The sequence below is a fragment of the Nelumbo lutea genome, chromosome 4 (assembly GCF_056320005.1).
Source record: "Nelumbo lutea isolate HS-2025 chromosome 4, American lotus-T2T, whole genome shotgun sequence".
NCBI lineage: Eukaryota > Viridiplantae > Streptophyta > Magnoliopsida > Proteales > Nelumbonaceae > Nelumbo > Nelumbo lutea.
This window is the reverse complement of record NC_142687.1, coordinates 15,725,289-15,750,103: the sequence shown is the minus strand read 5'-3', so window position 1 is coordinate 15,750,103 and position 24,815 is coordinate 15,725,289. Positions and strand designations below refer to the sequence as shown.

The following is a 24,815-nucleotide window of genomic DNA, read 5'->3' as shown; positions in this document are numbered from 1 at the left end:
TTTTCAATATTTTTTTTTTCAGGCAAAAGAGTTGATATCGTATTATAGATAATTTTCAATAAAAATTGGACTGAATTAAAGGATCATCCAGAAGATTGTCTAGTGCCAGTCTACCAGGTGGGGTGGTCGAACCTTTTTACCCTTCCAAAGTAATTAAGTTTTCAGCGCTGCCTGCCCGGGTTGGATCTTGGATGTATAGAATTGTCAGATCAGACGAACCAATGCTTTGTTTTTCAGGATTTACCGCATAAGCCTAGAACTAACTAGTATAACAGAACTTGGAGCAAACCAGAGCGTTCTACAAGTATATCAAAAGTTTTCTTTTCATGTCAAAATGTCCACTTACCAATTAAAAGACAAAGAAAACCATTATCATGTTGACAAACATTCATTTACAGGGACGAAAAAATGTCCACAATACATTGAAGTAATCTTTAGTTTTAGAGAATTTTCCACAATTTTTAGTGTGAAAATAATGGCATCAATGTAAGACCCCAAAAAATTTCTCTTTCCCAGTCCTGAATCCGAGCAAATTAAACTTTACAATTATTTTTAGGAACCAAACTGCTCCTTTAAATGAAAAATTGGCTCAATAAATCAGCTTTTATTTTAATTCCCCCCCTCACATCAGCAAAACTTCAGTATCGGTTGTGGGATATTGCGCAATTGACACCCATATCATCATTATATTCCGTGGTGTTGCTTCAGCTCACTTTGCGGACATTAATTTCATGCTGCTTCCCAAACCTTGTAATCTTTCCCCTCAATGGCCAAAACCCACCTCCCGGAACCACCAGGAGGCTCATAATAACCAGGTCCAATCTTCATTGCCACTTTGTCATCAATGATAGCCGCATACACATCTCGTTCAGCCTTGGTTATTTGAACCTAGATGAAGCATCAAATAACAATACATTAATAATCCATGATGTCTTAAGTTGACAGAAAATTATACAGGCCCAATTTCATAAAGGGAATAACCCGCACTAGAATAGAAAAAAACTGTTTTTCCTCCTTATGCAATGGCATCATACAAATTCAAAATGGATCCATTGTTCAATTGGTTTCATTGAGGAAGCCAGTGGGTCAATGTCTATTCCTTCACCATAAAAAGTTTGTAGCATTGTTTTTGAACAGCCAGAAAGATAATATCTGACAATGAAAATAAGGTCCAAAACGGATATGTCACATTCATCAGCCTGCTAATTCTTTCAAGCAAAGATAAAAGCCATGATGCTTCCTAAGATAACATGATGATGAGAATCAAGGATTCCTTGTGGAATGCAGATCCTAGAGGACATTGGATGCAGATGCAGTCCCTCCACACGAATGGATGTGAAAAAGGCAGATGGAATACTGAAGGGTTGAGTTCAAGACTGAAGGCTACATAAGGATTTCCAAAACCATCACATGATCCTACTTGGATCTTGTAGAGTGAATCCTTGTATTTAAAATGGCAAAGCATCAGGGTCCCAAATTGTGGATGAATACGTGTACATATAGCCCCTTGAAATTCACAATGAATTACACTTGTATGGGAAGGTCCATTCGGTACCAATAGAAGATATGGTGCCTTCTGTAACATGGACTTCTTCATCCATGAGTCATAAATTTCTATACACAACATATGGAGTGCATATAGAAGGTTTTGATTTAATATATCCAACTGGGTCTGCCTAAACTAACACCCCCTCCTCAAATGAAAAGAAAACAAGTGAGATTTAACAGAAAAAAAAGAAAGAAAGAAAGACACAGTTTTGGAAAGTGAGTTGGAGTTGTAAGTTGTAGGATATATACTTTACTCCTGCAGTTGATCTCGGTGCGGTGTCTCAGGGAGATGAGTGTTGAAATTTCAGATTGATAGTGAGAGAAAATGTGATCATAGAAGACTGCTGGTGTTCCTGGGTGAGTCAAGATGTAGGCATACCCTTGCATCTCCTTTCCACTTGGAAATCTCCAATGACCCTTTCAGAAATCAGAACAAAGAGAATGCCAATTCAGTGTTTTTTTAGAAACCAACCAGTGGTGATGGTCTTCTAGATCTGAAAACACGTTTTAAGGTAACCAAAAGTTGAAAAGGACAACATATTCAAATAATTAATAAAAAATATGATAAATAGATCAGCCCATGCCAACATTAGGATAAGACAAAATGCACAAAACCAACCTTGAATAGTTTGATAATTAGGATAGTGCAACACTTTTATAATTTTTGAAACTACCACTTATTTGCTAGGTAAGAAACAATTGTAAACAGGATCAATCCATTGAGCAGGCATGCCTATGATATGGCATGGGGGGACCAAAAACTGCTTCATTAATTGTTCTTCAGTTCAAAAACATTTCATGTAAGACAAGTAAATAAATTAGAATAGTGTACTTCAAGCAGTAAGCATTACTTTGCTAACATATAAAAGTTTCATGTATAAATCATTGGTTTCGATATGTTAAGTGCTTCTTATTTCCTAAACTAAAGAGTTCTTCTATGTATGAAATTGTGCTACAACACTGTTCTAATCTGATTGAAAAGATTATATGAACCACAAATTTTGGGAAGTAAAAGTGAACAGACAGCAACATGAACAAATGTGAGAGAGTACAAAGCATAAAGTAGTCCACACCTGCGTAGAACCTGTATCATGGTTTTCTATGAAGGTAATTGCACGCGATGGCCACCACCCAATAACCCCAGGTGGTTTTCCCTTTTGATCTGATAATCTCCAGTACTCACACCTTTCCAGAGCCTGTTTAGAAGAATTGAAATGAATATTGATACTCCTTTTTGCTATATCAAAATGTCAAGCAGGTACAACCAATGCGGATAATCAGGGAGCAGTGGCTTTATGAGTCATAATTCCACCATGCATGAGTAGATGCAGGCAAAGATCACTCAAATATTATAAGAAAGAGTCCAACCATGATACCGGAAAAACTTGTAACCAATCAACTGATATCATAAAAGTGTTAACTATCAAAGTTAACCAGGGGGGGGGGGAGTTGATTGGTCAAAACCCTTTCAGTATCATGTCTTTCTAGCAGCATAAATTTTTCCCAATTGAAAAGAAAAAAAGGACAAAAGGATAAAAAAAACTTCCCAATTTAAGAACAACATACAATCTAGAGTGAGGGATAAAGAATTCAAAGAACAATTAACAGTTCCACTAAATTTTTTCTGGAACCATTTGGTAGTATAGAGAGATTTGAGCAGAAACTTAGACTTAACTGTATTCATAGGGGAAAACTAGGGAAAACTGAGAAGAATAGTTGCACAAGAGTAGAAACGCTCAGTTAATAACTCTTTTTTAACTATTTTCTAATTGTAACAGTAAAAAAAAAGGATTTTATTTAACATACAAGTCAAGTAATCCAAAAATATGAGAAAATTTGCATAAACAATTTCAGGAAAACATCTAATTAATCTTACAGAATGAAGGATTCCTTTTGTAGTGACATCGAAGGCCCCAGCAGTTCCATTAGTAGCGTTGATCCAGTCAATAATCCTCTGCCTATGCCCATCTTGATTGTAATCCATTTCACCGTATGTATAACCAAGAGAATCCCAGTATTCACCTACTGCAAAGTAGGGTTCACTTGCTTCCAAGTAGTCTTTGACATAACCACCCCAGAATCCTCGTACAAAATCAAGTCTCCATCCATCATACCCAATTTCCTTTCTGCAGTCGTGTATTCACAAGCATATTTTGTGAAAATCATTAACCATAGAAAAGAGAGGAGGAATAATCTTAAACTAGAACATGTTAATTGAATAAAAATCAGTATTCAGTTTTAAACGTAGGTAGCAGATACAAAAACTACACCATAAATAGCATTGTTTTTCCTCTTTCCAGTTTATAAGTTCAGTCCAGTTGGGTATTTTGACACTTTCATTTCTTATATTTAATAGCATTACATCCTTGTTTTTGGGGATGTATCTCAAAGTTTAACGAAGAACAAGAAGAGGAGTTTTTGTCTTGGATACTGCAAATATATTTAGCACAGCTGAGAGTATCATGCAAAATAAATTAAAACATTTTATTGAAGACTGCCAATTACCAGGATGTCAAAACATGGAAAACAATTCCAGCAATGTTTGAGAACAATTCCAGTCTCTAGGGCAACAAGAATAATTTCTCCTTTCTTTGATGTACATAATAAACACAATTTTTTTATAGATAAACATGCAATTTTATTAATTAATTAAATGAAAGAATGATTTACATCAATGGTGTACTAGGCACCCCAACAACTGGTCCAGTTCCCACTAGCCGCCCTTCTAATTTCCATTACATTGAGCCCCTCTGAGAAACAATTTCCCAATAGAGTTGATTTCTGTTTACACCTTGCCTTGCCCACCCATCTGCCATGCTGTTGACAGACCTTGGAACTCAATTATACTTCACTCCCAAGGTGGCCTCTAGTTGTGCAATCTTAACACATAATGCTTATATGACATAGAAAATTGCATCATATTTTGTTTTCATTTTTTGTCTGTTTGTCTTATGACTCTTGGTATTTTAGGAGTAATCTGAGAACAGGCACTTTATCATCATCATCTAAGCCTTCTCCCAACTATATGGGATCGGCTACATGAATCCTGTTCTGTCATTATATTCTGTTTAGTGCCATGTCCATTGTTAAATTATGAGAGTTTATATCATCTCTTACTACTTCAACCCATGTCCATTTTATTATTCGGCCCGTAGCCCTTCTAGCCCCTTCAACTTGCAACAGATCACTTCTTCTAACAGGTGCTGTAGATGGTCTTCTATGCATGCAACTAAACCATCCTAGTCTACTTTCTTTCATTTCATCACCTATTGGAGCTACTCCTAGGTGATGAGTTAGAGATAAGGTCCATATTCAGTCCATGAATAGCTTAGACCAGAACTAGGTGATGAGTTGCATATTTAGGAGTCACAATTGAAAAAAAAAAAAACATTAAATGTACATAACAATGCAACCAAATTGAATGCATTCCTTCAAATTTCTGTTCTAATGGTTGACATACTAATGGAATTCCAAGCACTGAATTCGTAAAAAAATCTAGTGGCTTGACATACTAAACTGAATGCATTCCTTCAAATTTCTGTTCTGATGGTTGACATGCTAATGGAATTACAATCATATCGGTCCAAGTTTTTCCCATCCAAATTCATCACTGACAGGTAAAGAGCATCATCTCCTGTTTTTCTTAAAGAAACAGATAAATAGGGTCTAATTGCTTTACTTGATTTCTGCTATATATTTACTATCCAAAAAAAAAAAATCAGCTATATATGTACTAGGGGTTTTGATTGAGGGAGTTTCAAGTAGCTTTGAATGCTTTAAAAGGTGATTAGCATAATAAATACATCGGGCCCATCTTATGAAGAAGCAAGCTCCTCAGTTTTCCAAATTTTCTTTTTTTTTCTTATTTTATTTCTACGTTGTTTATTCAAATTTTAAGTTATGGCAAGATGATGGTCACTCAGTGATTTGACTAGACAAAGGACTGTAACCCTGATCTAGACTTCTAAATGATAATAAACACCAAACCCTTAAACAAATATTTTTTTCCAATAAATTTGACTTTTGCAAATTAAGAAAAAGAAAAGAAAAGTTACAAGTCTATCATATTCGGCATCGAAGGAACTCCTAGGGGTACAACAATAAAGAAATCTGGGTCATGTCAAACCTCAGCCAGCAAAGCCACTCTTTCAGATCGTTCCTCACAAATTCTTGTGAATGATCAATGTTTGGAGCAGCATGGAAGTTATCCCCATTACTCTTGTTTCCCCTGCCCTGTAGAAAAAAATGGAGGGCATGTAGCATGTAAAATACTTAAGTTTGAAGATAGAAATTTGTACTACAAAATATAATTAGAGGCATCCCTTAAGGTTGCAAAGTGGATAAACTATGAAATGGGAACAAGAAACTTGCTCCTCATACAAAATCGTTCAAGTGAACCAAACAATTCCAATAATGGATTTCTATCTAAATATTTTGTAATGGCACCATTATCCCTTCAAAACTAGGATGACATTACTTGGATATCCAAAAGATGTAATTTTGGACTTTGCCTGATCCATGAGGGTAACCTGCCGAACTACCAGGCCAAATTTAATGAAGTGCATAGTGGACAAGGTAGAGAAGAACATGAGATGATCTCCCAGAAACTATCAAACTGAATCTCTAGAAATAATATGAGCAATGCTAGTTTCATAGAGAACATGGCAGCAGATCCTTTGAATCACACAGTGGATAAATTGTAAACAGAGAGCTCCGTACAAATACAAGGGATAGGAGTATTAAGTCTTGTCTTCTTGTCATTTAAGGCCACCATGTTACAACCTTTCATGATGCCAGCAGCGATGACTATGAGATGCTTATGGTCGTACAGCAATTGAAAATGTATGTGCTAGTCTGGCACTACAAGGTCCATTAATCAAGCAAGAAAACAAATGTTTAGCATAGAGCCTACATGATAAAAAATGCTTGGCATAGAAAAGAATTAGACTGTTTCAAAACTAAAAACTAGATAGGTATTCTTCTTTTATATATAATTTTTGCCTTTTCTGTTTCTCCCACGTTATTTTGAGACATTCAAGTATTCAACTGAGAGAAGGTCCATCTGGACATCATGGCAACATAGTGCAGCTAACTAAATGATCACTATATATACACACACACACTTCTCCATGGCAACTAAAACCAGAATCAGTTACCTGGTTCACTTAACCTGAATGTGACATTTATGATTAATAATCGGGCAGGGGAGTTAGATAAAGGTGAATATAAATGGCATTAGAAAGAAAGACGAATTCCATTTTGAAAGAGTCTTTTCTCCATCAACAGGTTCATACTGGAGACCTAAGGTTCAGAGTTCCAGCTTCAATTATAAGAACTACAACAAAGAAAATGGAGGCTTATCAGACCTTTGCATTTTACATACTACCCACATTCTTTCTATGTTCATTAAGATTAGTTAATCCAATCACTATAGAATTTTCTACGAGTTGTTGGTTTTCTCTGTGCATTGTTAGATCAGTCACAATGATTTTATGCTGTTTACTTGATGCTCATCTACAAATATAGTGTTCTCTAACATCTAGATTTATACTGATAAATAGGTGGTAGAAAATACTCCACATTAATATGCCTCTCTTAATTTTATACTTTATGAGCTTAGATCAGAAAACTTAACTTTTTGGTGAAACTGGAAGTCTGGAACTCATAGATCACTCTAACATGAAGAATAATATGTAGTCTAAATCTACTGGTAATGAACAGTTGTCAACTTGCATCAATATAGATAAGGATCTCTGTAAAAAATGCTTCAATTAATCTCCGAACTTGAAACATTGAGCTTTTGATTTTTCATTTTCTAACTAATACTACTAAATTCAACAGGGGTCATTCCTTGGTGACTCATAAAACCTCAGGCTGACCAGTTTAAGAATGTAGGTTTGATTCTGAGAGTGCCCACTTCATGCAAGAAAATGTCAATGATTAGGTCCATATCCTGTTCAACTTGATGACTAATATCACTTGATTTCTCATTGAGAAACTGATACATGAAAGAAAGATTTCATACCTGGAAATGCGGATCATCTGAAACCACAGCACGGTCATCCCAATTCAACTTACCACCAAAAATATTCCAAACTCCATTTTTATTTTGGTAGTGGGCACAGCGGTGGTTTAAGACAACATCACCAAGAACTTTGATGCCAACTTCATGGAAATTCTTCACAACTAATTTTAATTCCTCCATACCTCCATATCTGGTATATAGAATGATAAAAAATCAATATGAATTTATATGATAATAGGATATAGCTATCAGAAATTCAGAATATGCATGTCCTGTTTTAGTTCCATGGAAAAAATTAAAGAAAAAAGGGTCAGAATGGATGAAGATTAGAATCTAAGCATGTCAAGGATTGATCAACCAGTGATCTCTAGGGTGTATCAAAACTTGTATGGATCCCCAAAATTATATTATTTCTAGAAGATATCTGGTAGTTCTAAAATTACCAGGTGTTAAAACTAACTGACCTACCATAACATATTGCATGATAGAGTCAGTCCTACATATGAGTTTCTTCACATATATGCTCCTATATAAGAAAAGGAACTCCTTAAAAAGTTCTAGATTAAATTCTTTCATGAGAGAGTAGAAACATCAGAAACTTTGGTCATAAGAAGGATAAGAAACCAACATAAAAGAGAATTCAAATAACCATAATGAAAATAATTGTACTTTTAATCATAAGTGAATAAGGTATTTTCACAATGGTGCTCATATTCTTGGGACAAAACTATAAAAAAGTAATCAGTATTCTACCTTTTCAGCCTTGCTCCTTATATTTCTATGTGTTACTCCAATAAAGTATATCAAGAGATTTTTTTTTTGCAAGGTGCCAACCAGTGGGTTGGTAAGGTCTCCTGCTGGTCATAGTGGAGACTTGGGATTGAATCCCACCTGCACCTGGGTTGGGGGATGGGCTACCCCCTGTTGTGTAGCCCCTTCAAAAGAAAAAAAAAAGAGATAAATTTTCAAATCTATATAATGAATGAAAAATATAGTAATTGCATGATTCACATAGATGTAGCTTTTTGTGATGAAATCAGACATCTTGTAAGGTAGCTTTGATGAACTTGATCTTAAGAGTCAAAATTTGTTTTTGGTATCAAATTATTTGCCAAAATATCCAACCAAGCAACCATCAATAGTGGCGGTTCAAGGACCCAAATTCAAAAAAAAAAGTCTCTAGTATATAAAGAATAGGCCTGTTGTCAAGGTGACGCCTAGGCAGTAAAGCACTCTTTGAGGATCGCCTCGCCCAATACCACAATATTTTTATATTTTTATTTTGTGTTATTAATAGTAGTATAATAGATATTAATTGACTAAATTATTCATATTGTGGGTTTATAGTAATAGCATTATTATTCTTATACTAGTTTCTTCTTATTATTTTCTTATTTGTTAGGGTTCAGTCAACACACAAGTCACTAAGTCAGTGAAATAGTCTTGAACCCTTTAAGACTTTATAACCTAAATTCACAAGTAAGAAATAACTTGAATATTTTATCCTATTGACACACAAGAACAATCAATAGGACTCTTTCTTCATCATGATTGTCTTCTTCCTAGGACCAAAACAAGGCTCACCCTTATGTTTTGTATGCTTTCTTTCCTTTCTTATTTTTCTTCTCATAAATATGTTGATTTTCTATCTTTTGATTTGTGGTTTATACTTATTCCATGAAGAGTATGGTAATTATTAGTTAAAGAGTACTAGGGCTACAAACGATGGAACTTCGAGGGAGGACTATGGGTTCCCTTCTGGGCTGGATGGAGTGAAAAACAAGGCTCCCTTTGTTATCCCCACTGCGGAGGTAAAGTTTGGAAATCCTTTCTTTCCCCTCCTCCCTGTCCTCTGCAGTTCCTGTTTTCCCTTATTCTTCTCTTGGAGCTGGAATCTCAAAGGTTGTTGGAACTGGTGTGGGCAGGGAGACTGAAGATGTGGGAGGGAAGGGAGTTAGATGGAAGAGGTCTGGGGGAGAAGCTAACAAAGTGTATAATGGGAGAAGAAAGTATGAAATGAGGGAGTATTCAGAGTTGAAGAAGGGTGGTGAAGGGCTGGGGGAAGGAAGAGAAATTTCAGAAGAGGTTGAAGAAGGGAAAGAAAAAGGGGAAGAATGTTTTGAGAGAGGGAAGGTAGATATTGGTAGCTTGGTGGAGAGATAGGTGAAGGTAGGTAAATCTCTCGGGCTGTTTTTCCTGGGAGGGGAAGGGACAGTGAGGAGAGCCATAGAACAGTTCGAGAAAAATAGAAGGGAAGAACTTAAAAAAAAAAAAGAATTGTTTCAGGGGAGGGGGAGAGGTGTGGGAGGAAGGGGAAGGGAGGGAAGATGGTTTAATTGATGAGGAGTGACAGGTGTAGCCACAATTTGGGGGTTCAAGGGGAGAGAGGGGTCAGAGAATGATTCTGTTTTCTTGGATTGTAAGTAGTGTTTTAAAAGTGAAGCACAGAAAAGGCAAAGGGGCCAATTTGCACCCGAGGCACAAGGCACAAAAATACAAAAAAAAAGTCAGAAATTTCAAAAAATGCCAAAAAATAAGAAATATTAAACATAATATTAATAAAAAATATAAACTTAAAATTTAAAATAAATGTTTTAAAAAACCTATTATCTAAAATTAAAATACATAAAATATTTTCAAGCATTTAAAACCTGCAATTTTTTTTCCCTCAATTGCAATACTTCAAATAGCTAATGTGATGTAAAACATATTACATTCTTGATTCTATGAGCTGCCTTTGTGCCATGCCCCTCAAGGCAAGCCCAAACAAGTCCATGTTAGGGTCTTAAATTCTTAATTCTAACAGAAAAAATAATGATTTTATAATTTTAATTGCTTTTTAAAAAGATATTTTATTAGGATGAATGAATGAACATTAGCAAATAGGGGGTTCTCAGAGCTTTGGTGAGCAGGTGAAGCGAGCGATAGGCAAGCTCTGCCCCCGGCCTGCTAGGTTTAAAAAAAGCAAAAAAATGTGATTTTCAAAAGGAGCACGCCTAGGTGCACCAGGCATGCACCTTTTGAAAGGACTGCGCCTAGGACATAGGCCTGTGCGCCTAGGCATGCCTGAGACACCTTGTAAATCACTGATTGTGAGGGGGCTGAGATAAGAAGGAAGAAGAATAATAGTCATGGTTGTATTAAGAAAAGTTTGTACCAGATGTAATTCTTCTGCAGGAATCGAAGTTGGAGGTGTTTGAATTGAAACTAAAGATTGTTTTGTGGGGTGCTAATAGTGGGGTGGGGTGGCGTGGGGGGGGGGGGGATTGGGGAGAGGAAGCATGAAAGTTTGGAATATCATGCTTTCAGCCAGAATCTGCTGCAGAAATTTTGCCTTCATGGCCAAAGTTGAGGGGAAGCAAGTAAGTTAGATTGCTCTAGAGTTGTATCCCATTTGTAGGTTGCTGGAATTTTTGAAAGAAAAGGAATCAAAGAATTTTTGAAGACAAGTATTGGAATCTGGGCAAGATTGAGGCAGTTGTTAACATATCAATTCAGTTTGGATTTCGTCATCTCTAGAATTTAATCAAGTTTTTTTTATCAGTAAATATGTATTTTACTAAAATTCAGATTGTAAGCAGTTTATACAACTTGGTGATGGGACTGTTGATCCCCTTTAATCACTCTATTCTATCCCTCATTACAGTGCAGCCCAAAATAATTGTTGTCTCAATGCCCCCTGTTTTACTAATCCATCAGCTAGCCCATTTGCACTTCTTCGGACCCATTTAAATTCAGCCTCAACCTCCTTTGCAATCTTCTCCACTTCCCTAATCACATGTTTAAACGCCCATGGGGTATGGCTGCTATTTGCTGCCCATGAAATTACTACTTTTGAGTCCCCTTCCACTTCAACATGTCTGCATCCTAGTTGTTTGGCTAGCTTTAACCCTTGTAGTAATGCCAATAGTTTAGCCTTTAGCGAGTTTCTGTTGCCAATCAGTCCTGAGAACATACCCAATATCTTCCTTTCAAAGTTTCTTAATACTCCTATTCTTGAGATGCCTGGATTTCCAAAGGAGCACCCATCAAAATTCAGCTTTACTTTATTACCTTCTGGTGGTTTCCACTCCAGCCTTACTTTATCTCTTATTCTCGAAGATTGTGCTACTTTGGACCATGTTCTTAGAATGTCTGTGACTAAGAAGACTTGAAAGCTATCCAAGGGTTTTACCCAATGGGCTACTTTCACCTTGATACTATCAATCACCTTCTAGATTGTAATCTTTTTTTCCTTTTTTAATGAATTCTCTTTTTACCTTCAGAAAAATTACTAGGGCTGCAAACAGATCAGATCAGATTTGTTTAAGGGTATATCCGATCCGATCCGTTAAGAAATCTGACTAATAAGAATCCATCGGATTTTCAAGAGCATGAGTTGAATTCGAATTCGAATATATTATCGGATATCCAATTTGAATAGGCATGTACTAAAAAAACTTGATTATATAATATAAATAATATAACATATTATTTATAAATATAATAATATATTATAATATAAAATATATAACATATAATTATATAAATAATATATAATATTTCATAACTAACGGATCGGATTGGGGTATATTCAAATTCGATTCGTTAACTAAATGGATCGACTTTTCCGATCTGATCCGATTTGTTAGGATCAAGGGAGGTATCTAAATCTGGCTCTTATCAGATCGAATTCGGATTCTAATCGGATCAGGTCCAACTTATTTGCAGCCCTACTTATTACTATGAAATCTAAGGGATTACTCTAGGATTTATATTTTTTTAACCTAAAATACTCATAGCCTAGGAAGGCGACTAGGCGATAAGGTGCTCCCCATAGTTGTCAAGGCGACGCCTAGGTGACTAGGTGCCCTTGGAGGCTCACCTCGCCTAATCGCCAATTAGTTTTCTATAGTGTGTTATAAAAAACTTTTATAATCTTAATTTTTTGAGGTTATAATTATAAAATAGACATTTTTAAACTAAAATATTCATTTTGTGTGTTTATATACTAATTTCTTTTTATTATTTTCTTATTTGTTAGGGTTTAATCAACACAAACATTGCTAAATGCCATATTGAACCCTCAAAGACTTCAAAACCTGAACCAATAAGCAAGGAAGAACACAAAATGTTGTCCAATCAACACATTTTCTTAATTTTCTTTACTAATTTTGTGTTTATATACTAATTTCTTCTTCTTTCTTCCACCTTTTCTTTTCTTCTTTTCCTATAACAGAAAGAGGGGTTCAGCCCCTATATTTTTTTAGTTTTCTTTTCTTTCTTTTTTTTCTTCTCATGAATATGTTGGAATATGTTGATTTTCTGAACTTTAATATGAAGTTTATACTTCTCTTATATTTATCAAAAGAAAAGTTTATACTTTTCTTATGAAAATTATAGATATTTATTAAGGAAATATGATTATGGAACCTAGGGAACTACCATAGGATACATGTTTTTACTTAAAAAAATCCATCGCCTAGGCGACTGGGCGACAAGGCACCCCCCTATCGCCTAACCTTGCCTTGGCGCCTTGAAAACTATGGTGCTCCCCCATCACCTAGCTTTGCCTTGGTGCCTTGAATACATTTTTTTATCAATAACAGGAAACATTTCATTAATATAAGAGATTAAAATACAAAGGAGGGGAGATAAAATATCTTAGCTCCCCAAAGGATCAGAATAATGCTCATTTGGCAGTTTTGAATCCAAAGAAATGCTAATAACTGATATGCAGAAATATAGTACTGTGGTGATTATGATGAAAAGCTATTGGTGGAGGTATATAAATATGCTAAGGAAAAAAAAAAACTTAGTGTATTGTCTAGGAATACCTGGAGTTTAGGTTGTATAAATCCTTTGGCATGTAACCATGTGGGGAAACGGATTCAGTTGGTGGTGGTAACCATATTATAGTGAAACCAAGTGAAGATAGTTCGGTGGCTTTTTCACTGAGCTCCATGTACCATCTTCCAGATTTATGAGATTCCCAGTTAAATCCTTGGCATAGTATTTCATATCCTGAGCCTGTTCCTGGGCATATCTTTAGAGAAGGCTTCAATCTCTCAGCTTCTAAAATTGCCTCCTCTGAAAATGTTGGAGTAGAGCTTCTGAAGATACTATAGGCTTCAGCAGCTAACTTTTCAATTTCTTGAAGTATGCTTTCCTGTGTTTCTTTGGTTTTTGTTTTGAGACTCTTTTCAGCGGAGATATCACTTACCAGATTTCTTATTTCAGTGATAATACCATCAGTATAACCACCCTGAACAACAACCTTATCAGCCTCTGTTGTTTTTTCAGATATGCCTGCTGTACTTGGTTCAGCCCCTTCATTAATAACTTCAGTTTGAACCCGAGTGTTTTGCACAAGAGAGTCATTGGCTTTTGGAAGTGGAGCATAAAAGTCATTCCCCATATCATTCAGCCAAGTGTTCTCATTTAGTTTCAGCACAAAAAGGAAACCTGTAAATTCCTTATCCAAAGAGAATAGTCCCAGACATCCATGCCCATCCTCTTTTGGCTGCAAAAACAGGTCCAGGTAATAGATATTTAAATAGCTGCAACTAATCCCAAATGAAAAATCCCAAAGCAAAAGAAGAAAAGTACATAATGAACTCCTAGACAATGTTGCAAGGAAAATGTCACCAAAAAAAAAAAAAAAAATCAGGATTAGTACTGAAATTTTGAGTTAAGTTCAAGTAAAAATAAAGTAAATGTAGAAAAACAAAAGTTTACGCAACGGTCCTGAAAGGTTAAACAGCTTGGCTTGACGCGTTCCAGTAATCTTAAGGCTTTTCATGTATTGGTATGTAACAAATAGTATCAGAGACTACCGCCATGTCTCAAGTTTGAATCAGAGAAAGGGCTACCTAGAGCAGAGTGATAGCTGTCACAGAAAGGGCTACCTGGCGCCGAGTAAAAGCTGTTAGAGAAAAAGGGCTACCTGCCACAAGAGTGAGAGCTTCTCAAAGTGAAGATGCTGAGATGTCAGCTGCAGAAGCGTGGTGGTATTTTACAGTCCTAAAAGGTTAAATGGCTTAGCTTGAACTCTCCTTGGTGAAGAACTTAGGCTATTGCTAAGTGCAATGGTAAGATTGACAAGTATAAGAGTATCCACCTTGTGCAACAAAAATGTCAAAGGTCAGGTCCATCTCCAGTCCACACCTCCCAAGATCCTGGATGGCTGGGAACAACATTGGGTAATGGCCCTTTTTAGTAATGCTCCTTAACAGAACATGATTGTCTCAGGGAAGTCACATTTTGTTCTGTGAAATACATCTTGAGAAAATGGCCCCAAGGAATATTATAAACGATTATTCCCATGCTGCTTTCAAGTCCCCTACTAATATGGGGCCAGTTGTCAGGACGTACATGTATATAAACAACCCTTAGTCAAATAAGGAGAGCCAGATATATGACCTTATCCATATTCTATTGATCAAAACATGTAGACCAATTTAGCCTCTAGGATACATATCCTCTTTATTGCATGTGCAGAATATATATCATTTCCTTTGTTTTCACTATTAGATAACGAAAGAGCTATTCTATTAGTGAAAGAAGAGAAAAGCAAAATCTTCCTGCAAATGTCAAAGATGTAGCACACACGACAATTAATTGGACCCACAAAATGCTGTGTCAAAACTTTGATTAGGAATACCCAGAACCAGGTTTGCATAATGATCTTAGCCATCTAAATGAAGTGTTAAAAGAAAATGTATTGTGTGGGGAAGATTTGTCAGCTTGTTTGAAGTGTTGGGCTGTTTCCCCTACAGGTTGGGTTCACTATTGTTAACTTGGAATCTAAGGGGCCTATCAAAGAAAGGGACTATAATTTCTTAGAGCTTGGTACATAAAGAATTTTTTGGATTCCAAACTTCTTGGTCTCTCTACTAAATTTTGTTTCAATAATTACTAGTTTAAGACTCAATGGAGGATATTATTTAGTTTCAAAGTATTGGTCAAAATATTTTCCACTTCTGTACCTGTAACAAGGTTCGCAAAGCCCTTCTCTTGAAAATTTGAGTTTCAGGTGGATGTGGAGCTGCTGGAATTTCCCACTTTTTGTCATTATCTCTGCAAACACCCCAGTGAACAATAACATCCCCAGGTAGATCGGTATCTAAATGAACAAGATTCTTATCCCTCTCAGGGCATTTTCTAACAGAAACAGTCAAAGAGTTCTGAACAGGAACTTCTTTGAAGATAGAATGTTCCTCATAGAATCCTTCCTGACACTTATTCTGCTTCTTAGTTTCATTTGTTTCACCAGTATCTTCCTCACCCTTAGGTTTCTCTGACTTGAGAAGAATGTTAGATATTTGGCCCAAAGCTCCTGCAATTGAAGAGGTAGATTTTTTATATTTCAATTTACACATCTAGGACTCTTAAATATCAGATCAACAAGGAAAGGATATGGCAGATACATGAAGACATTGTTTTAAAAGGCTTAAGCCTTGAGGCATGAGGTGTACGCCTTGAGGCAAGGCACTCGGATTTTGCCTCAAGGCTTAAGCCTCACAATTTTGGTTTGAGGATTAAGCCTTTGTCAGAATGAGGCATAAGCCTCAAGCCTCAAGGCATGAGGCGTAAAAAGGTGTAAGCCTCAAATATCAACATTATTTAGTGATTTCATGCAAAAAATATACATATTTTTATGTATATTTTATAGTTCAAAATATATAGAAAAAGCATTTTAATAATTAAGGCCTAAATAAAAAGAGTAAAAATGAAAAACCAATAAGGCAAATCAAGTTCCATTAGTTTCTCTTAGTATTTTTGCCTAAGAGTGTTCAATGCAAAAAAAAGGGGACAATCGAGTTATTAGTTTTCTTGGATAAATCAAGTGGAATTTTTTTTTCTTAATATTCTAATTTAACATCCCAAGTGTGTTGTTTTTCTCATTCCTTTTCCTAATGGATTTATTTTTCTTTTTATTGATTTTTTTTTTGCATATATCAAATCAACTACATTGTTTCTTTTCTTCACAACTGTTGGATGACCATAAATCTGATGCCCATTATCATAGTTGTCAAGGCGACGCCTAGGCGACAAGGCACCCTTTGAGGCTCGTCTCGCCTAACCGCCTAGTAGTTTTCTACTTCCTACTATAAAATACTATTTTATTCATTCTTTTTTGAGATTATAATTGTAAAATATACATTATTAAACTAAAATAATCATTTTGTGTGTTTATATACTAATTTCTTTTTATTATTTTCTTATTTATTAGGGTTTAATCAACACAAACATTGCTAAATGCTGTATTGAACCCTCAAAGACTTATAAACCTGAACCAATAAGTAAGGAAGAACTTAAAATTTTATCTGATCAACACATTTTCCTCTTCCATATATTCTTCTTCTTCTTCTTCTACTACTACTACTACTAATAATAATACTTTTTATTTTCTTCTTTTCCTATAACAAAAATAAGGGTTCAGCCCCTATGTTTTTTGAATTTTATTTTCCTTGTTCCTTTTCTTCTCATGAATATGTTGATTTTCTATACTTTAATATGAAATTTATACTTTTCTTATGAAAATCATGAATAATTATTAAAGAAATATGGTTATGGTACCTAGGGAACTACCCTAGGATCTATATTTTTAACATAAAAAATCCATCGCCTAGGCGACTAGGCGACAAGGTGCCCCCTAGTCGCCTAGCCTCGCCTTGGCGCCTTGAAAACTATGCCCATTATACAGATGATTTTTCATATGAATAATTTCGTAAGATTGCATTTTGAAACATAAAATGTAAAATACTTATAATTGTTAGATGATTAATTATTATTTTCTTTAATGCTTAAAAGTTAAAACTTATTGCTTATAAACTTCTATTTTATGGATATTTGTACCTTCCATCATTCTAACTTGGTATATTACATTTTATTTTTATCATTTATAAATTTTAATTACTTTTTTCTTAATCTTTGAGGCTTACACCTCACAACGCCTTTAGCCTTTTAAAATCTTGCATGAAGAACAGATTGATTTGCTTCAGAAACTAGAAAGTATCCATATATCTACAGCATACATAAAACATTTCTATCCATCAGGTAATTTGCATATGCACCAATGCCTATAAATTCATAAAGTTCAAGTAATTTGCATATGCATATGCACCAGTTCTTTGATCAGCTAGAACCTGAAGGCATGATCCCAACCGTCTGGTGATTTAATTAACCAAGAATTAACCATATTTTGTTCAATCATTGAGGCACTTCTCAGATCAGCTAGAACCTGACGAGTTGATACCAACCACCTGGTGATCTTTTAACCAAGCATTGTTTGCTCAATGATGGTTGGTCTACTCTACTAGGCATGGACTGAACATACGGCTTAACATCAGGGTAATAAAAAATTCAACTGTGTATGATGATCTGCAGGAATGCCATGGCTTAGAAGTGTGAGGGGAATATTAAGCTTCAATAGAATATGACTGGAACCCATGTAACGATAGCATGATAAAACTCATCAAAAGAAAATTATATGCCTAAATGCAAGTTCTATAGCATCCAATCAGAAATAGAGAAATATTGGTATTAAATGATGAAGCCAAAGTCTCATTCAAAACATCTTATATTAGTCAAAATATCATTTATGACACAGTAGTGATACTTGATACAATTTTATGATTGAATATTAATGCCTTAAGATATCAAGGCAGGAACCTTACTTCTCCATACAGTATGACGCCAAAACCAGCAGAAAAAAGTAAGCAACATATTGAAGAGGGCAAGCATAAAAAAAAAAAAATGAAAATTTAGCAGATCACTAGATATGGAAATCTATACAACCTGGCCATATACCAAAGCTCTTTATTGTACCCATAAGATTGGAATCTTCATGAAGGTAATCAGTGAGAGGCACCTTGAAATCTCTTCCTCTGTGCTGACACCAAGCTCCAGTTTCCTCATCCTGCACCCAAAATCCCCATATAGAAAACTTCTAAATATGTATATACTACCATAAGCATTTCAAAATGCCCACAAGGAAAGATACTTGCTAGAAAGAACTAATATACCAATCGGAAAAAAAAAAACAAAAAAAAAAAAAAACAAAAACAAAACAGAGAACTGATATTTCAGACTGCAAAATGTGGAAGGATGTAACCTTCAAAACAAAATTTATCGCTGCAATAGAACTGTTACGGTTAAAATTGATCTTCACTTCGTGGAATGTTTCTCCTTCTGAAGCTGATGATGATTTCTTTAAGGGTGTCTCTATTGCATAATCCTAAAAATACCAAAGCAATATGTACTTAAGAAGACAATGCATAGAGAAAGTTAATCCAGCAATATCAAAATCCAAGAGTTACTATAAATACCTTAATGGAAATAGATCCAGGGGGTACCATCTCAGGCGGAGGTTGATCCCATTCACTGCAAAAGTTATAATATAATAGGAGGCACCATTACCACTCATTACAATCCAATTTGAAATCATATGAAAGCGTAAAATCCAAAATCAAACGAGATGCAACTCAATTTACTTCATGTTTCTCCGCCCAATCGCCTCGTCCTGTTTAATTTTTTCTTTCTATGATATATTGGAAAAATGTCAAAATTGCATATTTGAATAAACAAAGACGGCTTTGACAGTAAAAAGAATAAACCAGAACGGGAAAAAGGAGAAAATTGACAGTTAGGCTAGAAAACCTGCCAACGTCATCGATATAGTTGACACCCCAGTGCAAGACCCACGTCCCAGGAAGATTACATCCGACTGTAAGTTGCCAATTCTCTCTATCTTTCCCTGGATCCAACTTCACCGAGATCCTACCTTCCAGCTGCCATTGATGAAACGCCCATAAATTCAAACATGAAAACAAGGAAACTACTACGTGACATATAAGACGATGACATCATTTACAAAATACCGTTTGGGTTCGGTTCAACCGAAAGGTCTTCTTAAAGAAGACGTCTGCCGCTTCAGAAGCGTCCATGAGAGCAGTATCAGTATTGCCAGCTCTAACTGGATGAACCCTGAGAGGTTTGAAGTTGCAGAAGCTCCTGCCGTGGCAAAACGGCTTGGTGGGAGAGAAACCCAAACGAGATGGTTTTACTTTCTTCGGTTTCAGACGAAATATCAACCTTTCTCTGCAACGCTGGTGGAAGAAGGGTTCAAGTGTAATAGTCGACATTCTCGACCAAAGTGTAAGCAGAGAGACAAAGGGGTGGTTCGATCTTTTTACAAACTTTAGGGCTCCAAATCTTTAATGAGCAGTAGGAGATATTTATGTAGTAAATAATAATAATTTCCCTTCTTATATAGCGTGGATAAGAATAAGAATATAGGATATCTATAACATGAGTCCAGAGAATTTCGTTTTTTTTAATCCATACCTCTCGGTGGCGAATATATTCAGGAAAGCAAGCTTTACATGGATTCAAAGTGTCAAAAAACGTCGAATCAGAGAGATTTTAAGCTGGGAAAACGTGTCGGACGCGATGACTACGACCGATTTGAACCGTTGAAACTCTTCTTTGTTCTCTCTGGTTAAGCCAAATTCCTGGACGACGAGATGGAAGGTACAAACACCGTTGGAGTGGAATCTTTTAACACTCTGATCACCCAACATCGTATTAGAAGCAGGTTAAAAGATTCCAATCCAACAAAAAATCTTGGTTTTAACGTAGATAGGTATTATCTGTGCAGAGCCGGTCGCTATTTCGACGTCGCATTCGAAGTCGGAGTGGAGCTTTCTAGTAGACGGTGGAAATCGGAGACGGTAGAAGATCCCAGAGTAATTGATTAGGGGACAGTATTGTAGCTATCACACGTTTGTCAAAAGGCTCCAACTAGGAGCCGTATGAAAGAGGAGAGAGCGTCTCGCCCTCGCGTCGCCAGTCGCCGCCCAAAGTAATCAACAGAGCAAGGCGACAATAAGAGACTACGTGCCCCTGGATCAAATAGATTTTGACTAATAACCATCCCATTCCCATAAGCTCTGTGGTTTTGGTCCAGCCATTCAAGTATCCCGCCAAGCTTCGTCAGCTCATCTGGCCAAGGCAAAACATTATTAGGTCACCTTTATCTTGCCACAGTCCAATGCCAACCAAAGGTGGGATTGTGTTACCAAGCATCCTGCCTTTAAGGCTTTAATACTTAATCAACATTATCTTGATTCCTGGTATTACTTCATTATTATTTATTAATAACTACCTGCCTTGAACATTAGTACATACTTCAACTTCAAAACTGTTAAGTGATATGTGAAAGGATGTCTTTGAATGTCTTTTATCAATCATCCAATTAGGTCACCATTAACTACCTGCCTTGCACATTAATAACTACCTACCTTGCAGAAGATGGGGTTATTAAAGTTTTGAATTTAGAGGAGGGTGGATCATTCACAGTCAGTAGCGTAGAGGGTATGCTCAAGGCTCTTCGATTTTTTGAGGTCGGGGGCTTCCCGTTTTTTGTTATGTGGTTTCGGTACTCTATTGAATCTCATTTCTGTTACACTTGATTTAGTTTAGTAGATGTCATGCCCTGGATTTTCTTGGAAAGAAAAAAAAAAAAAAAAGCTCGAACCTTTAATCCCTGGAGATGGCAGCAGGCTCCCATCTCTCTCTGTTGAATTCATAAATTCATTCACTTATTTATTTTAATGAAATAATGAGAGAGGCGTTGTAACTTGAAAATATAATTGAAACAAGTAATACGGGGGGAGTAGCAATAGGAATGGGGAATTTGTTTATGCCATTCGGCGGAGACCCACGTCACGTCTTTGTCCTGGTTATGAGCTTGGTGCAGTCGATATCTCAGTCTTCCTCCACCACCTCGTCACCCGCTTGAGGTATGATTTAAGATGTATACATGCACCAGGAAAAGAATTTTTTTTTTTTATCAGTAAAAAGAAATTCCATTAATGTAAAGAAATTACAGGGGTTATAGTTTATGAGTAGCCTCGGCTACGCCACTATAAATTTACTTTTCACTCTTACAGTTGAGCCCAGAAACATTGATGCCTGTTTACTCTTTGTTTGGCTAGTTGGGCTGCAAGTCCGTCCACTGAATTGAAAGTTGCATGTCCTTGATAGACTTTTAATTTTCTTGATGTCATTTCTGAATAACCAGGGTGTCATGTCATGTTATTTTAGCCAACTGATGATAACTTTGGAATCCCCTTCCACAACCAACATTTTCACCCCATCTCCTTACTTTTTGGATCCCATATACAATTGCCTTCAGTTCAGCTGTAATAGAATTTCCAATTCCAATGGGACCTGAATACAGTCCCAACAAATTTCCTCTTTCATTTATTATAATCCCTCCGGTTCCAGATCTTCTTGGGTTTTCGAAACTGCTGCCATTAAAGTTTAATTTGACAAAGCCTGATTCAGGGGCACCCACTCCTTCAAGATCTTCTTTTTTGTCGAGGAAGAGAAAGCAACTAGCCTCCGATTCCTAATCATGTCATCCACTGTAAAATTTGAAAATAAGTTTAGTGTTTTCACCCATGAGATCACCTTCATCATAATACTTTATATCATTTCTACCTTGCATCTTTCCTTATCTTTAAATAATCTCTGATTTTTTTTCTCCCATAGTACCCATAGTACTGCTGCCCTTATGCATCTGGGACACCCCGATGAACTCATTAAGCGTTAAACAAATGGTAGCTAGACCAACATCCAACTTTAGAAGGAAAATTGCAGCAAACATAGAAGAATAAGAAAAACGAAGAAAAAAAAGACAGAAAATGTGAAATGTAACGGAGAAGATTGAATAGGAAGGAGAATATCATAATTTAGAAGATAGAAATAATGCTATGTTGGAAGTTTGATTCCACCAACAATTCTCCCAAACTCTTCCCTCCCCATTTGGGTTTGGGTTTGGTTTTGACTCTTTGCTTTGGTTGAATGTTGATTCGTGAGGAAGAAAATGAATAATGTCTTATTTCAAATGTAATTTTTATAAGTTATACATGTCATCATGTGGTAGAGATCAGTCAGGATGAGCTGGAGACAAAATTATACACCCCCGGCTGAAATACCTATCATGGTTGAACAACCAATGCTCACTGTGGGCCCCATCTAGGATCCAGCTGTATTGAACATCGGCATATTCAACCATAATAGTTAGTTCAGTCGAGTGTGTATGTTTTTGTCTCCAGTTAATATGCTCCCGATAGAGATTACTACGAACTACTAATAATAGGGATTAAATTGGCACGTTTTGGAAGTTTAGGTATTGGATTGGTACATTTTTAAGCTTGGGACCAAAGTGAGACTAGGCCCAAAGTATAGGGTACTATCATGCAATTTTTCCAAACAATTAATAGCTAGCTCGTATTTCCATGAATCAAATGTTAGATTCTTACAAAAGAAATTTTAGATTTAGAATGGGATTTTCAAGGTTTTTGTGATAAATTAAAAAAATATATATATTTGTGATTGTGCATAAAGCTATATAAAATGCCTATACTGGTAATTGTGCATATGAATTTACACATGGCAATATTTTATGATGATGATGGTAAACAATGTTTCCAAAATTTTTATGTCCGTAAAAATTAGTCTTATTTATTACATTTACTTTTGTTTAATATGATGAATATACATGTTCAAATGTTTTTTACAAATCTTCTTTTTGTAATTTTATACATTTATGTGTTTTCGTCTTTTTAATTATTATTATTATTGTTTAATTATTTGACATTAAGAATTGATACATTTGACCCAAAACGTTGTTTTTTAAAATTGTATTTTATTTCTATCATTAATAAAAACAATCGTAATTGTTCTTTGTCACATTTATTTTTCTTATCATTTATTAATATTAATTATTTGCCTATCACAAGTTGGAGTGGTTAAGGAAGGAGAGAAGCAATGAATCTTATATCAAACTTGGTTTTAACTTGGAAATAATAGTCTCATTTGGTAATCTAGAATATGGGGAGAAGAAGGAAACAAACTCAATTGCTATGAAATTATTCCAATATATAATGGAAGTTGGACATTCTTGCTAGACAATAATGAATCAAAAGCACTAAAGGCCCCGAGTCCCCAATAACATTAAAAAAAAGTTTTACAAAAATGCAACAAGCCCAAGCAAGTAGAGCACACACCAAATTGATTTTATTTGATTGTAGTTCTCTAGCCATTCTGAGCTTTTTTATTGATCCTTGGAGTGTCTCGCCCTCACAAACACAAATGGGAACTCTCTATGTTGTGACACTGAAAGCCACCTCTTCCCATTCTCCTCTGTAATCCCCACATTCCCACACTCAACATGGCAAGATTCGCATACGCTAGGACAATAGGTGATTCGGTACTCGGGGTTTGACCTGCTAATCCTTTCTATCTTGAACCAATTTCTCACTGTGGAGGATCCTGGATGACCTGGCTGCCCTTTAAGGGTCACGTACCTTGTTGTTTGGCTAGATGATGACGATGATGTTTCACTATTTGCCTCCTCCACTTGCCATACTCTCTTTAGTCCTGAGAACCCAATATTCAGATCGACCTGCTCCTCAATCCTATTTTCTTCCGATGACATCTCTTTAAGGTACTGAACTTCGTCGAATTCTTCCCAAATAAGCATCTCTTCGGCAGAATTAGATGCCGGAGTGAAAGTAACAGGGCTACCCAAGTTCATGTCATAGGAGTGTTGTCTCACAGTGGGTGTGCGTGAACTTGAACTTTCTCTTTTACCGATAGTTACCCCACCACCACCACCTCCTCGAATGGCTGAAACGATGTAGTATTCTCTTTCAACTTGGAGTTGGTTACCATCTGTGTCAAGGACTGCTTGCGCTTGGTGATGAGATCTGGACCCAGCAATGGCTTCTGTACAGAAAAATGAGGCTAAAACTAATAACCCAAATATTACATATCTACGCCACATGGTTATAGAAATAGAGTGGTTGGCGTTAGTATTAGCAATTAATGGAGGTTTTGCTAGTATAAAGATTTCAACTTCACTGGGGTATGGAAGAGTGCAATGGAGCTCCCCCATTTATAAAGTTGGAAATTTGAAGTCATAACTGAAAACAGTTTTACTTCACCTAAAGTGGTGGAAATGTGGGTATTGTGTTCAAAGCGACATTAAATGTCTACTAATTAGTTATCAATCTTATGATCAAACCACCATGTTTGTATGAGACCATAGAAATTTCAGGTCACAAATAACAAGTGGCAAATTTTGGTTTGATTGATGAGTAAATGCATGTTTATATACTAACACATAAATTAGCATGGGTGATAGTCTGGTAGTTAGGAGTTATCGTGGTTGAAGTTTCACGAGCAT

General features: G+C 36.0%; 2 protein-coding genes across 5 annotated transcripts; both read right to left on the bottom strand.

The window, feature by feature from the left end:
• Window positions 1–349: 349 nt before the first annotated feature.
• Window positions 350–20,566, bottom strand: LOC148854155 (alpha-amylase 3, chloroplastic-like). Of its 4 annotated transcripts, XM_088984018.1 has the most exons (14): window positions 19,904–20,566; window positions 19,438–19,665; window positions 19,217–19,347; window positions 18,886–18,940; window positions 18,672–18,794; window positions 18,356–18,476; window positions 15,541–15,890; window positions 13,390–14,075; window positions 7,574–7,763; window positions 5,675–5,781; window positions 3,425–3,674; window positions 2,622–2,744; window positions 1,798–1,965; window positions 350–888 (listed from the first exon to the last, which is right to left on the bottom strand). In XM_088984018.1, exons 2-14 carry the CDS (start codon window positions 19,501–19,503, stop codon window positions 730–732), a joined length of 2,529 nt encoding a protein of 842 aa, XP_088840144.1. In that variant the 5' UTR covers window positions 19,504–19,665; window positions 19,904–20,566; the 3' UTR covers window positions 350–729. The 4 variants fall into 4 exon arrangements, with proteins under 4 accessions (XP_088840144.1, XP_088840142.1, XP_088840145.1 ...); XM_088984016.1 differs by lacking the exon at window positions 19,904–20,566 and having other exon boundaries at window positions 19,438–19,837; XM_088984019.1 differs by lacking the exon at window positions 19,904–20,566 and having other exon boundaries at window positions 19,051–19,347; window positions 19,438–19,741.
• Window positions 20,567–23,459: 2,893 nt separating this feature from the next.
• LOC148854154 (kunitz trypsin inhibitor 5-like) lies at window positions 23,460–24,483 on the bottom strand. Its single transcript, XM_088941104.1, has one exon. The coding sequence runs from the start codon at window positions 24,411–24,413 to the stop codon at window positions 23,682–23,684; it is 732 nt and encodes a 243-aa protein (XP_088797230.1). The 5' UTR covers window positions 24,414–24,483; the 3' UTR covers window positions 23,460–23,681.
• Window positions 24,484–24,815: the final 332 nt, after the last annotated feature.